This window comes from Columba livia, chromosome 1, assembly GCF_036013475.1.
Source record: "Columba livia isolate bColLiv1 breed racing homer chromosome 1, bColLiv1.pat.W.v2, whole genome shotgun sequence".
NCBI classification, from domain to species: Eukaryota; Metazoa; Chordata; class Aves; order Columbiformes; family Columbidae; genus Columba; species Columba livia.
In genome coordinates, this window is record NC_088602.1 from 170470010 (window position 1) to 170484707 (window position 14698).

Genomic DNA, 14698 nt, shown 5'->3' on the forward strand with positions numbered 1-14698 from the left:
CAGCGCCCCCTGGCAGCAACGGCCGCAGCGCGTCCCTCGGCCCCGGCACGTTCTCGCGAATAACCATCCACCACCGCCCGCGAAGGGGCGGAGCCACCTGCTTATTTAAATAACCCGGCGGCTCATTTGCATGGTGCCGGGATGGCCGGCCCTGGGATTGGCCGGCTCCGAGGCAGCCCCTGCTGCCGGCCCCTGTGCCCACAGAGGGGGCGGGGTCAACGGGGAGGGGAGGGGACACGGGGCTTATTTGCATAACGGCCCGGCGCGTGCGACGGGGGAGGTGGCGTCGGTTCCTGGAGTGGGTTCTGGTTTGGAATCTGCGGCGGCAGCGCCGGGAAGGCGGGAGCGGCGGCGGCCGCGGGCGCTGGGGCAGGAGCGGCTGCGGGACGCCGGGGCACAGGTACCGCACGTCCCGCCCGGGGCGCGAGTGGCCGGGCAGCGGCAGCGCTCTGCGGAACGCTGCCCCGCGCGGCGGCGGCGGCTGCAGTGCGCATGCTCCGGGGCTGCAGCTCTGCACACGCGCCGCTGCGCGCGCTAGCAGTGGCTCAGAAGCGCAGCGCAGCTACGCGGGTGCTGCATGGGAGCACGTGACCCGGCTCCAGTGCAGGCGGCGGCGCGCATGCGCGTTGCTGTTTTCGCGCAGAGGTGGCAGCAGGTGGGGAGCGGGGTGCGGGGAGGCGCTTTCCTCTGCTCCCGACGTGTGGAGGGATCCCTGTGGCGGCCGCTGCGGGTCACAGGTAGGTCTGGCGTGGGGCAGAGCGCAGCTTGAGCTCTCTGCTGCGTCCTGAAGGTGTGGTGAGCTGGGCAACACCAGGTGGTTGTCTGGTTGTGTTCTGCCCTGTGCATGGGTGAGGCGAGGTGGAGGCACCGCCCCCACTGCACTGGGCGGGTGTTTGGGTGGGACAGCAGCACACCCGGCTGTCTGGCGCCTCGAAAGCATTTCCGTGCTCCTTGTGTGAATTGGGGTGGTGTGGTGCAGTATGCAGCCGGTGGATAACCTCACAAACGCGGGAGGTGTTGGTGTTGAGCATTGTGGTGGATGGACCTGGTGGAAGCAATGCGGAGAAAAACTGTTTTCTTGTGCTCAACAGCGCACTGAGGAACTTAAGATTAAAGTTCGTGAAGCATCTGGGGATGCTGATTTCCTAGAAAAGAGAGTGTTTCAGTGAGGAGGGGAAAAAAAAAAGGCCTAGTTGTGCCTCATTTATGTGATGTTGTTGGTAAACAAGGCCCGAGTGGCTACTCCATTTTGTCGTGGAGGCCTACATCAAACAATATCGCAAAAGTTAATAGTTTAAGTAGTATGTACGTAGAGTGAATCTTGGGATTGTTCTGTGCAGGAATAGGAATTGGACTCAGTGGTCCTTGTGGGTCCTTCCCATAAAAAATGAATGTTAGAACTTCTAATTTTCTTTGACCTTAAGAATTTAAAATATTGAACCTGTGTTCACGGTTAAGCATTTAACATTTTAATTCTGATGTGACATGGGAGCCTATTAGAGGTGTAACATTGTCCTCAAGCATTTTTTTTTTCTTTTAACTGGTATATCCTTATTAGGTCTCCTAATCTTTGATAGCTATTCAAGGGCAATGCCTGCATTAGAATATTTTGTTGTATAATAGTAATCTTGAAAGAAATTACTTATGGTAATGTTAGTGTGACCCTTAGAACAGATGGACTTATTGAATAGGAAAATTGGATGGAATTGTTGATGGAAAAATATTCTCATAAGATAAAGGGGTTGTAGGCAACAGTCTATCAGCCTGAAACTGTAGCCTTCATGCAGTCACAGAAAAATAACGATTGTTCATCTCGTCTTCTTATTTGACATACTAATTGGCGGAAGTAACGGTATTTAATAAGCGTGTTTGGTCAATATTCCACATTATACAAGCAAATACAATACTATTATGAAAAAAAATTATTGGAATTTTCACCTGCAAGATCTGTACATTCTACAAGCATGCTGATGGGTTCTCTTTTGCAAGTTAAAATAGATTTGGGGCCATCATGTGTTATACCAGTTTTATCCAGTTACAATTATTACAGTTATTAATATTTATTTTAGATTTAGGTTTTTAAAAAATAAAATTGTGAAGAATGTGCTAATTTCTACTTAAATCTGAAATTGATAAGTTAAATATGAAATCTGTATGCAAACAGCAGATATCTGTGTAAGAAATAAGTATGTTTTTCTGATTAGGTGCTGGTTGTACAGTACTACAGGAAGGTACGAAGGAGAGTATTACCTCAAATACTAAGAATTCTTTGGAAGGGGGAAAACAAAACAAAACAAAAAACACTACAAAAAACCACTGCAATTTGATGTATGATCTTGGGTTGGTAATATCTCAGTCTTCAGATCTCTGAAATGAGGTTAATGGTGGTTGTGAGGCCCATCTTAAAATGAATTCACTACTGAGTGCATGAGGACTTATGCATGGCAAGAACACCCACTATTTATTCCTCAAGTTTGGCAGTTATCTTATTATTTTGTATGCTCCAGAAGTATCCAATCAAGCTCTTATGTACATATAATCCAGAAAGGAATTGTACTAGTGGTTTTGGATAGCAATACATTTTTTTGATAAATGCAGAATAATTAAAGTACAGAAAAACTTGTTTTTTCAGTGTTTATAAGGAACCGCTCATTGTGTGTTCTTTTTCAAAGAATTTCAAGAGTTGTTTGTGTTCTCATCATTATGTTCTTAGTTTAGTAGTCTTACTGTGTTGCTTGGAGTAAAAGGCTTTTTAACAGCTGCAGCCTTGCTACCAAGTGTAGCAGTGCTGAACTTATGCTTGCCGTGATAATCTGGGAACAGTGTTGAATTTTGCTGTATGAATTAATTTGACAAGACTGTATCGAATGTTGTGTAGGTTTGAAACTGATCATAATATAATTGATTCAAAGAGGGATACAATAATTATATACATCAATTGAAATAGTCATTTTGAAGCTTTTATTGAGGGAGCTCTTAATTCTCTTCTCCTAGCTATTGCGAAGTCCGTTTTCAGCAAGATGCTAATCCAGATAGATAAGCATACACGCCATACTCTGCTGCATTTGCTGATACTTCCTGCTTTAGCTTGTATTGTTCTGCCCATTTCACATATTTAGAAGACCAACCTTAACTGTAGTATGTTAGTTTTCCTGTAAAGGCTCCTTTAGTAATGCTTCCATTTGGGGAATAAACAGAAAATATAGTATAATATTTTTCCTCCCAGCACAGAAGGTGATCTTGCTAGCCAAGAAACTGAACAACCTAGGAATAAAAATTTAATTTTAATCAAATTTTTGTATATTTTTAAATACTGATTTTTCATAATCTGTTGCAAAGAGAGACAGTTTACGTGTTAAACAATTTTTAAAATCCTATTTTAGTAACTGATTTTTAATTAGCAACTAAATCCTCATTTTCCTTATGCTTTTTTGTGATTCTGGGGAGAAGGCTTTTTTTCTGTTACAAACAGATAGTATTTCCACAGTGAAAAGTAACTGACCAGAAAAATTACGTTTTCTCCCTGTCTAAATGTTTTTAAGAGTATAATCATTAAGTAGGCTTATCTGGGCTTATTCTCAGAAACTGTATTTACACAAAAAATCTCAAGGTTATTCATGAAATGTAGATAGTAAGGCGAGAAGATACTTTACAAGTATGTTACTCTCATCTAAATAGTTTGCAAATTGAAAGCATTTTTTTCCATTTGCTCTCCACCTGGTGTTTTCCTATATTGTGGGCTAGTTATAAGTTTGAGTTTATTTTGGAAATTGCAGTGACACAGATGTACATCACAGTTTTTGTAATGCATATTAGATGAGAAAAATAAGTTGCACATTATAAAATTGTTATGATACGTGAATTTGGGTTTCTTTCTTTGGCTTTTTTCTTTCTTTCCCAATGTATTTTTATATAATATTTCTCTTAAATGTGGTGAAATCCAATGTTGTTAATATTTTACAGTTAAATCTGTGCCTGGACTCTTCTCTTTAGTATGTGACGTTACTTTGAGAGATTTACTTCCGCATCCAAAACAATTGGGAACTCGTAAACTCACTAACACACATGAAGCTTTCATGATCCATATTTGTAATTGTGGGATTTCAGTTATACTCATTGCACTATATGCTCTACTGTATGGAAAAAACAAACAAACCAACCCAAACCCCCCTCTTTTCTGGTTCCACCATACTGTAAGAAAGTGTTAATCAAGCAGCAGTGAGTTATCCAAATTCAGGATGGTTCATTGAGGAGGAGTGGTTTATCCAAATACAGGATGGAGAGCAAGATAGGGTTGTTGTATGGGGCAACAAAAAAGTAGATTTTTTTTTTCTTTGTTGTGGCTCCTTAGGAAGCAGAGAGAAAGGTTGTTCTCTAAAGTAATCTCTGTAATCAGCTCTTCTTGTTAATCTGGACAGTTACAGAATGTCTTAATCTCTGAATAAAGTTTAGATATAATCTGTGTAATAGTTCATATCTTAAATTTCTGTATCTCTGTTCTGGGTATTAAAACGTGCCTGATCACACAGAAGGTAGATGTGATTACTTTAGCTTTGAAATTTTTTCAGTCAGGAGGATCTGGAGCATATATTTTGTCAGCCTTTGAGTTCTGGTTATCTTTTTAAAAGCAAAATTTTGTATGATGTTGTGGGATCGCAATTTTCATTCACCTGCAGAGGTTTTGTGTATCATTTGTAATACGTTTAGGTGTCTTTTTTGTTTGTGTGGGATTTTTTTTTACCTCCCTATTTCTGTAGCAATGGGGGTCGGAAAATCGTATGTAGAATGTTTGAGTGTCTGGAAGCATCTGATCATTGAAGTTCATTATTAGCTTGCAGATCAGACCATAAAAGTGACTGTGATCAGTTTTAGAGGTACTGATATTAGTTATCCAGAAACTGGATCTGCAGAATGCTTTAGTATTTTTTAGGATGGTAAAGTTTGAACTAAACCAATACATTCTCTAGTTTTTTGGGTTGTAAACAATTGAATTGTGATTCAGAAATGGCAGTCTGTTTTGTTTGGTTGCCTTGGGGTATTTTGGTCTTTTAGTTGCATATTCTAGTTTTAGTTAACATTCTAGTTCTTACCTTTGTTGTATCTTGACTATTTGTGTGCATATATGCAAAAAATTATCCCAAAGTTGAGAGCAGAATTTCAGCTACGCTTGATTTTTATATGGCTTTGTGTTTATGTTTTCATTTGAGGTTATACTAGACCGTATTAAACAAAAAACAGAATGCTGTTAATGAAAAATAAATGCCTGCATGAAAGTTTAAAAATGCATGAATAGGGTTATTAAATGGCACTTACAAATGTCACTAATAAGACAAATGTGTTTAACAAATATAAATGATCTTTCTTTGCTTAAGCAGAAAATTGCAAAACAGGTTTGTGACAAAAATGTTTAATTGTGCCACAGCCCTACAAGTGTTAACAGAAACCTTCTCAGTTCTAGTATAGTAGTACAATTTTGTGTGATCAGTGTTTGTCACTGTTCTATCCTTAGTATTTCTTGGAAGACTTGTTGGTTTTCAGTAAATTTGACAGAGTAGTAAGTATCAGAGATAATTAATTCCTGCAAATTTTGTGAAAATAAGCAGCTGGGGTGAGGAGCGGTTACCATTGTCCCCAGTGAGAAAACCTGGCAGTTAGATGTTTTGGGGGAATAACTTGCTGTCAGTCAGGACATAGGTGTTGTCTGTCTGTCAAAGCAGTATGGAGGCTGTCACATCAACATGCAGCTTCGGACTAGACCTGTAGGTGCATTCACTCCCCAATGTGGTAAGGCACCAACAATAACCTGAAGTTACTCTGATAAAAAGCAGCAAGATGATGTGTATAAATCTGCAGGAAATGTGGTTTCATTACTTCCATCGTTCACTAATTATTTTGTTTAGTACCACTGTAGGATACTTTTCTTAGTAATGTGTCCTTGGTGGTGTAGCTGAAGGCATAATAGTAACTATGTGTTATTAAACAAATGCCTAATCCCCAGTTGGATGTCGGCTTCCATCATATCAGTGTGGAGGAATTCAGAACCCTATGTGTATATATTGTATAAATGCTCTTTCTGTTCCTTTGGGATTTATGAGTAACTAAAAAAAAATAAAAGCTGTGCCCTTTAAGATGTTTTATTTTGAGCTGTGCATATTATACATTTATGACTAAAAACTGTACTTGTGAGTTGCCAGCTCTTATTTCTTCCAGGAACAAACATCAAATCGTGTGAGATCTTAATAAATTAGATGGTTGTGTGCAAGCTATTTTTTGGAATAATTTATTTTCTAAGAAGTTACGGTAAACAAATAGAGCTTGTTTGTTGTGTTTAACTTGGCTATTTTTAATACAGGAAAAATGTTTTTCTCTTCTAGACCCAATTTCTGAAAATGCTCTTAAGTAAATTCACATACTCAAAACACAAGTTTTATGAATGATATGACTCTGGATATGTCACCAGCTGTTAAAATAACCTGTATATTTGATCTGTCATTTTGTGCTGTCATAAGCATTATCCTCCATTTCACAATCGTGTAAAGAAATGCTATGGCAGAGAACAGGAAAAAAAGAAAAAACACACAACAATGACAACAAAGCCCCCACAAACAATGAACAAACCCCAACAACAAAAACCAACAAAAAAAACCTGACATGAGAGGTTTCTTCTACCTTTGCCTCCAACTTCCTGCAGTTTCCAGAAAGATAATTTTGAAAAGATGTTGCATTCTGTTTTTTAAGCCTTTCAAAATGCGTTTAGTAGCAACGAGACATAAATGTACATGCTTGACTTAAGTCAATACATTGAAAATTTCCTTTATTGGTCCTACCAGCAAGTAGATTGGAATTAGGGGAAGACCTCAAATGTTGTGCAGGCTTTGACTTTGTGGACTCTAGTGTTCCATGTCTCATGATCATGGCGGACTATTTCTTTTCCCCAGTAGCTTAAGTAGTTTTTATCTGTGAAGTTCTTGCAGTCCGAGGTGAGAGTTGAGATGTTTCTTTGCGTTAGCCTACTGACCTGGGTAAATAAAGGAATAAAGGAGGCTTTCAGTGGATGGTCTGTTGACCCTTTAATTCAGATGCATACAAACAGTAGTAGTCTCTCACAAATTTAATCTATGTAAGGACTGTTTTGTCCACTTAGTGTTAATTAGCACACATTTAAAAAAAAAAATCAAAACACAACAAAACATTAAAGAACAACAGAAGAAGAGGATAAATGAGAAAAGTGAATGAGATGTGGTTTGTACACAAGGAAATTTGGATGATATGTAGCAAAGTGGTTTTTAAGCGTATAATTAGAGCAAAAGAAATTATTTGGCTACTTTTTTACTGCTGTTGTAATGTGAAATGGAATAAAACCCTGTGTGGAATTTTCTGCTTCCCTTTGATTCTTCAGTGTAGGAGCCCTAGCATAAAGTCTGAATCTTATGTAATGACATTATAAGATGGGGGGTGGGGTAACATACGGGGCAACAATTAGAGAAATAACAGGGTACCATTCTCTCAAGTTTCTTGTTTGATGTTCATGGGAAGGTTGGAAAAAGAAAGCTCTGTTTTAAAGTCTAACTTCTAAGGAGAATAATTGAACTTGCTGAGATGATACTGCAGCATGTTGACATGACATCAAAAGAGGGCAGAATGTCATCAAAAGAGGGCAGAATGTCATCAAAAGAGGGCAGAGTTAAGGTTGTTTGACATTTCTGTTATGTAATTAAGAGAAATCTAAACATAACAGGTTAAGTTTGAATTTCATTTTGCATCTTTTTAAAATGACCAGTTATTTAGTTTTTCATTTTTAGAGTCCATGTATAGATGCTCCCCTAAGTAGCAATAAAAAATTGTGATCCCATGCTAATACAGGAATTCCACATTAGTGTAGGTTCCCTTTAACATTTCCTGGACCAAAACATTCTGATGTGAGTTATTTCACTCCTAATTTTGTGTTTAAATAAATGTCAGGTTTTATTTTTAAATTAGTTTTGTTAATGTTTTTAACATATTAACACACCTGTGTATGTTAAGTAAAAAAACCCTGAAGTGAATTCTTGAATAAATACATATTGTTTCTTACCATCCAGCTAGATTTTTTACAACTAGGTGTCTATATTAACATACTGGTAGCTCTGCATGTTCATGAAGCTTTCTGACAAGGTAAGACAATTGACTGCAGCAACTGGAGTGTGACATGGGTTCTGTTTTCTCTGGGTCAGTGGAAGTATTCTCTGGATTTTTTTTTTTTGCCAAGTAGCTATGCCTGTTCAAACCTATTTAAGTCATTGAGTTTACATATATAGAGATCCAGGACTGAATGTTAGAGAGTGCGGTGTTGTACAGGTGGAGCTCTTGGGTTTTTGTTGAGCTTCTAGGACTGGAAGTCACAATTTACCTTTTGATGTAGGAATTTTGCAGGTGTGCTAAACATAGCATTCTCTTCTATTTAAAGCATTGCTACTGTGGAGATCAAAGTGTATGTATATCTGTCACACAAATTAAATACTAAGTTTGAATTTTTAAACATTCCAGGTTACTGTAAATCCCTGTAAGCTGATGGCATTCTATGTATAAAGTTCAGAGTAAGCAACATGGGATTATAACTGGCTAATAGAATAAGTTTCTTTTGAATTCATCATAAGCTTGGTTTTTGATTTAGCAATTGGACTTATTGAAGAAAAGCTTCAGTGTGGTGGGTAATTTTAAATTAATTGTAATGAAGTTGTTCTCCAGTCATCACAAATTTGGTTTTGAGACGTGCGTTTTGGGCATTTGAACTTCAAGAATGTTTTAATTTAGTCCTCTGAATCTGTACAGTATTATCAAAGATAATAATCAATGTACTTGTTCACATGTATGTGGCATGTGATTTTTCTTGTGTTGCGAATCGGGCTTTTCCTTTTGTCCTTGTATTAATGAGATGGTGTAATACAACATTTTAAAAGTTTGAAATGCTGTTGTGCTGATCGGTGCATCAGACAACTACTGCTGGCATTATTAATCAGTCCTGAAATAACCAGCTGTAGCTGGCAACAGACGTTATGTAAGTTTAGACATTTTCATAAGAGAAGTAGATGGAGGGCATGTTCTCCCCTTTTTTGAGGTGGCTTACTGTGTTGGGCTACTTTTGGATTGCAAAGACTATTTTTTGGTAGAAGGTTAGGAATAATTCAACATTACATTCCTTCAGGATCGCCCTGTGTGCACTTGCAGTTACTTTGTTATAAAATAGGCATATTTGGATTTTGTAGAAGAGGTATGTATGATGAAGTGAGGCAGTTACAGAGGAGCTCCCTCCAGAACTGATCGACTATTTCCTGGACAAAAGTAGGTGATTGGAGTTAATGAACAGATACCAAAGAGGAACCTGTATTATAAGGTTGGCGCAAAAGTAATTGCGGTTTTGGACTGTGAATTTTAAATCATTACAACTAGGCTCAAACACATCTTTATTAATCAACATAGGAACCATTACAATCAACACAGTTTTGCTAATGAGAAGTAAGTTTGTTTATTCCTGTAGTGTAAAAATCCATGCTTTGGGATTTGACGAACTGTTGGAAAGCATTTTCTGCATACTACTGGTCATGGAAGCTTTTTATCTCCAAAACGGTGTCAAGATGCTTGAAAAAGTGGTAGTCAGCTGGTGAGAGGTCACGTGAATATGGTGGATGAGGCAAAACTTCATAGTCCAGTCCATTCAACTTTTGTGTGACATGTGGTTGGGCATTGTTGTGGAGAAAAATCTGGCCCCTTCTGTTGACCGATGCTGGCTGCAGGTGTTGCAGTTTTTGGTGCATCCCATTGATTTGCTGAGCAGACTTCTCAGATGCAATGGTTTTACTGGGATCCAGAAAGCTGTAGTGGATCAGAGCAGCAGCAGATCACCACACAGTGACTGTGACCTTTCTTGGTGCAAGTTTGGCTTTGGACAGTGCTTTGGAGGTTCTTCTTGGTTCAACCACTGGTTGTTGACAGTTGTCATATAAAATCTACTTTTCATCGCATATCACAATCTGATCAAGAAATGGTTCATTGTTGTTGTGTAGAAGAAGAGAAGATGACACTTCAAAATGATTATTTTTTAAAAAATTTTCGGTCAGCTCAAGAGGCACTCACTTATCAAGCTTTTTCACCTTTGCAATTAGCTTCAAATGCCAAATGACTGTAGAATGGTTGACGTTGAGTTCTTCAGAGATTCTCATGCAGTTTTAAGAGGATCAGCTTTGATGATTGCTCTCAGTTGGTCATTGTCAACTCCCGATGGCCGGCCACCACGCTCCTCATCTTCAAGGCTTTTGGCTCCTTTGTGACACTTCTTGACCCACCACTGCACTGTACGTTTGTTAGCAGTTCTTGGGCCAAATGCATTGTTTGCTGAGAGCTGTCTCTGCCATTTATGACCCATATAAGACAATGGCTCAAATTTGCTTTTTGCCTGACGTAATTTCCTTAGTCTAAAATAAATATAAAATAAGCAGCAAGTAATAAGTCAGCAAAAAAGCATGAAGTGAGAAAAGCACATGAAAGTAACATATAACCAGATTTATTTAAGAATGTGTTCCAATATCAAACGGCAAATTTCAACAATGCAAAAACTGCAGTTCTTTTTGCACCATCATAATGCCTTAAGTTCTGTTTGTGCTAAAATTGTTTATTTCTTTGACAAGCCCTCTGCCCCTTGCATAGGTTCCCAAACCAGTTCTTTAGGAACAAACTACTCAGTATCGTTACAACAACATTCTAGCAAAATTGTTGAGGGGATTCTAGACATGTTTGTTCTTTGAAAGATTTACATAACACACTGCATCATTTATAAAGAATAAGATGCTTCATTTCTGTGGGCACTGGAGTTCTAGAGTGTTCTTGGGGTTTTTTGCTAGCTTCCTTATTTATAAAGTGAACTTCCCTCTCCTCCCAGTAAAACTATTTTATTGGGCAACTAATATTATGCAATATTTCAAAATAGGTGGTGCTGTTAAAAGGTATAGATCAGTTTATTAGGCTTTTTTTTTTAAAAAAGAAAAAAAAAAGACTGAAACGAGGCTGCTCTTGAAAAGTATTCCCTAATATTTGTCAGTTTTATGCATGATCTGGCTCTGTATCTGTGGCTGCTAATATGTGACATGGATTCTGAACTGCCTGGAGTCAGGAGGGATTTGAAATACCCAATACAAATCCTGTATCACAGACCTAGCAGGGCTGCGTCTCGGTGGTTTTCGGTTTATTTTACTTTTCTCTTTCCCAGTGGTGCTCCGAGTAGCTGCAATGTTGCATTAACCATTTTCTGCCTGGCAAAGAAACCGTTCCTCTGGCCCCCCCCTCTGCCTGTGCAGTTTCTTGCAGTGTGGCAAAGAGGGAGGTGCTTTGCTGTATAAATGTTTTATCCACTAGCGAGTTGTCACAGAGTGGCTGGTCATGAGTGCACATGGCAGCCATCTTAATCACCTTTCAGTGCAGCTGAGACAGTGCAGTTTCAAAATGGCTGACGAAGTGCTCCTCATGGCAGCAGTTTAGCTTGGCTGCATGCAAATGAGCGGAGCTGTTGGCGTCACATGCTCTAGACCTCGGAGGTAAGCACTGGCTTTGCTTTGCTGAGAAACACTTTGTTTAGGCAAAACCAACTAATTTTAAGCTGTATAAAATATCTTAGAATATTTTCCTGTTTTTTGTCAGCAGGATTTTAGTGTGTTGAGTTATTTCGGTTTTGTTTGGTGTGTGTGTTGGCTTTATTTTTTTTTTTTTTTCCTCATGGAATTAATTTATAGACCTCTGTACTTTCTCAGTTATGTGGTAGGTTGGGTGGGGCAGGAGAGGCCAAAGGTCACACCCATATGTCTCGCTAATCAAATTACTTCATTTTGGCTTACTTCCTTACAAGGCTAGAAGAGTTCTCACTTCATGCTGCCCTTTCTCAGAAGCTTGCTTCATACTTCAACTAAAACATAAATTCTCTATGAACTTTGTTAGATGTTTGTAACCAAGTGGTAAGATTTACATTCGATTATCACATTTTCAACATGTAACTTTTTCCAGTGGTAGAACTACAAAATCTGCGTAAATACATGGGAATAGCAGTGATTAGGTACGTGATAACTATTTTTCAGGTAGCAGTTATTTGCTGCTATAAATTCTGCAGAACTACTACAAATGATAGAATGAAAGATTCAAGGTAAATAGTTTTTTCTTTTGTATAACTTAATTGAAATACGAGTTCCAATGTGCTAGTGGTTTCACATGGCCTGATCCTTTCCTTGTGTGTTACTGGTTGGTGCCCTGGCTGTCTGTCATGCTCAGCACTCAAAGGTGGCTGGTAGGTGTCAGCATCCAGGGACATAAAGGTGGGAGAAAAGCAGTGCTCATTTTTTTTCCACTGGAGAGAGGGTGAACAGAAAAGGAGGAGAAAGATGACATTATTCCTTGCAAATCACTCATTATCTGGTTTTGTGTCTGTGTCATTATATCTAGTTGAGGTCTTTATGGGATCTTAAGCTGGATACGAGTTAATTTGAGAGTAATTAAATAGGGAGTTACTTGGAAGTTCCCCAGAAATGTATTGGGAGCAGCAGAAGTGCTGAATAACTCATCAGGATGTAGCTCATAGTATTTTCTTGTTTGAAGTTGAACTTAGTGCTAAGGATGTCAAAGTCCATACTAAACTCCTAAAAGCTTAAGTCTTCCATTAGTATTTTTGCACATTACTTTGGTGCTTTTCACATACTCTCTAACAAGGCACTTGTTTAAATTAGTTTTTAAATATCTGTTCCCATAAATGGTCTTCTGTAGTTAATGACAAGTATACTGTTTATAAAGAAACAATGAATACTTTATATTCGTTGAAAGGGGGGGAAATTTTATGTTTAAAATGTACTTTACCATACACATCCTGTGGTGGTGTTTTGTTTTGGCGTCTATTGTTTGGGGTTTTTTTTGTTAAAGGAGCATATGAAAATGTTATAAAACATTAAGCGTATAAAAATTGTCAAGTGCTACTGGTTCTGTTGGTTTGGGGTTTTTATTAACTCAGTCTTTAATGGGACCATGAAAAGGAAAAGTAGTGTATTTTTTGACAGTCATTGTAAGCAGTGGTTCCTCACGTATTATGTTTGAGTAAGATATTGTACGTTCACACCACATCTTTCAAACGGTGCTTTTTGTGCCTTTTTAGTTGCCCAAGTTTTCTTCTGTGAGCTGAGTAAGCTCACTCCCATTTTACAGCAAAGGCACAAGGAGATTGCCACATTCAGAGGAAAACTCTTGTCTCCATGTCTTCCCTTTTGTTTACTTTGCTCTTTAACAGGCCATTTTGAAAACTGCATGAGTCTTGGAAGTTCTGTACAAGATGACTGGCCCAGCAGGGAGCTATAGCCTTTTGTTGTAGAGAGCTGGGTGGGGTGATGTGGTTTGGGTTTCAGTTTCTTTGGTTGGGTTTCGGTTTTCTTTCCTGAAGTGGGTGTTGGAATGCATGAAGTATGGTACCTTTTGAAACCTGTGATGCATGTGGAACACATCCCTGTTTTGAGAAGTAATGCTTGCGATGCTTGCTGTACAGTAGTACTGGTAGCTGACAGCGTGATCTCTGTTCCCTCCCATGGTGTTAACAGTTTGTTCTTTAGTAGTCAAGAAAATGAAAAACACAGATTTACCTGCATGGGAGCAAGGTACTTCAGTGGATGCTGAAAAAAATACGCTTTTATTAATTATATAAATATGGTATTCATTATTTGAATTAGAAATAGCTGTGTATAATGAATTAACAGCTTCAACTGAAGTGATTGCTGTGTATTTTTAATGCGAGGTGCATTTTCAGACTCTGCTCGATGTTCTTGTGTCTCCATTTTCTCCACTTATGAGACCTGCTGCATTCTAGAACAATTAGCTTTGTGCTGCTGATCGGTAAACTTGAAGGACAGGCTTTCAGAATTAAAGAAATTGCTAATAGGGCAGTGGTCTCAAATACATGTGACTTTCAAAGAGGAATACCCAACAACAGTTTACTCTCTGAAGGAGTGTATAGATTCACTTTTTTTTTTTCCAATTTTTATGTTTTTTAAATTGTGTATTTGACTATAAGAACATGATTCTACTTTATTTTAATTTGTACTCCAACTATTTGAATAGTTTTTCATTACTGCACAGTACTTGCTTGGAACCATTTTAACATGGCTTGATTATGTTCTTAAAACTCCTAATCATCTCAATTCATACAGCTGCATGTTCTATTTTGGTAGATATTTTGGGAGCAAACAATTTCAGGCAGGATTCGAAACAAACTGGAATGGACTGCTGAATTAACACAATACTGTTTAATGCATGCAAATCACTTTCATACACCTGACTTGTTTGGTTCTTCAGGTACAAGAAATAAATGGTTACCAAGTGCTTAGAACTGTTTTAAATATTAAATACTTAATCACATTATGACTATTATTAAACAGTTAAATTGGAATTTTATTTTTAGCTGTAAACTTTACTGTTTTTTCTCAATGTAGTGTCTTTGAAGAGATTATTAGTGCGTACTAATGTTAATTTTTTTCTTCATCTTGATTTGCAGGTTAAGATCTGTCAGCTTTTCGGTATTTGTTTAGTAACTGAGAATTCTTCATGTAAATTTAAGTGAGCAAATACAGGGTGTTTTTATAAAGTTGATAAGGCCTGAGTACTTCCTGAAAGAAAGGCAGTGCGAAATTAGGCTGTGTTACTG

At 38.3% G+C, this 14698-nt stretch overlaps 1 protein-coding gene across 10 annotated transcripts in view; it reads left to right on the forward strand.

The window, feature by feature from the left end:
- Positions 1–245: 245 nt before the first annotated feature.
- ATF7IP (activating transcription factor 7 interacting protein) overlaps positions 246–14698 on the forward strand; it is a 109843-nt gene continuing 95390 nt past the window's right edge. For 2 of the 10 annotated variants that reach the window (XM_065045365.1, XM_065045306.1), the window contains exon 1: positions 246–400. Coding sequence is in view for 4 of the 10 variants with exons in the window: in XM_065045351.1 (XP_064901423.1) it covers positions 11521–11567 (47 nt within the window). In the remaining 6 variants the exon portion in view is untranslated. Of the gene's footprint in view, positions 401–513; positions 738–11320; positions 11568–14698 lie in introns of those variants that run through there. The other 8 variants (XM_065045359.1, XM_065045381.1, XM_065045334.1 and 5 more) reach the window with 5 other exon arrangements.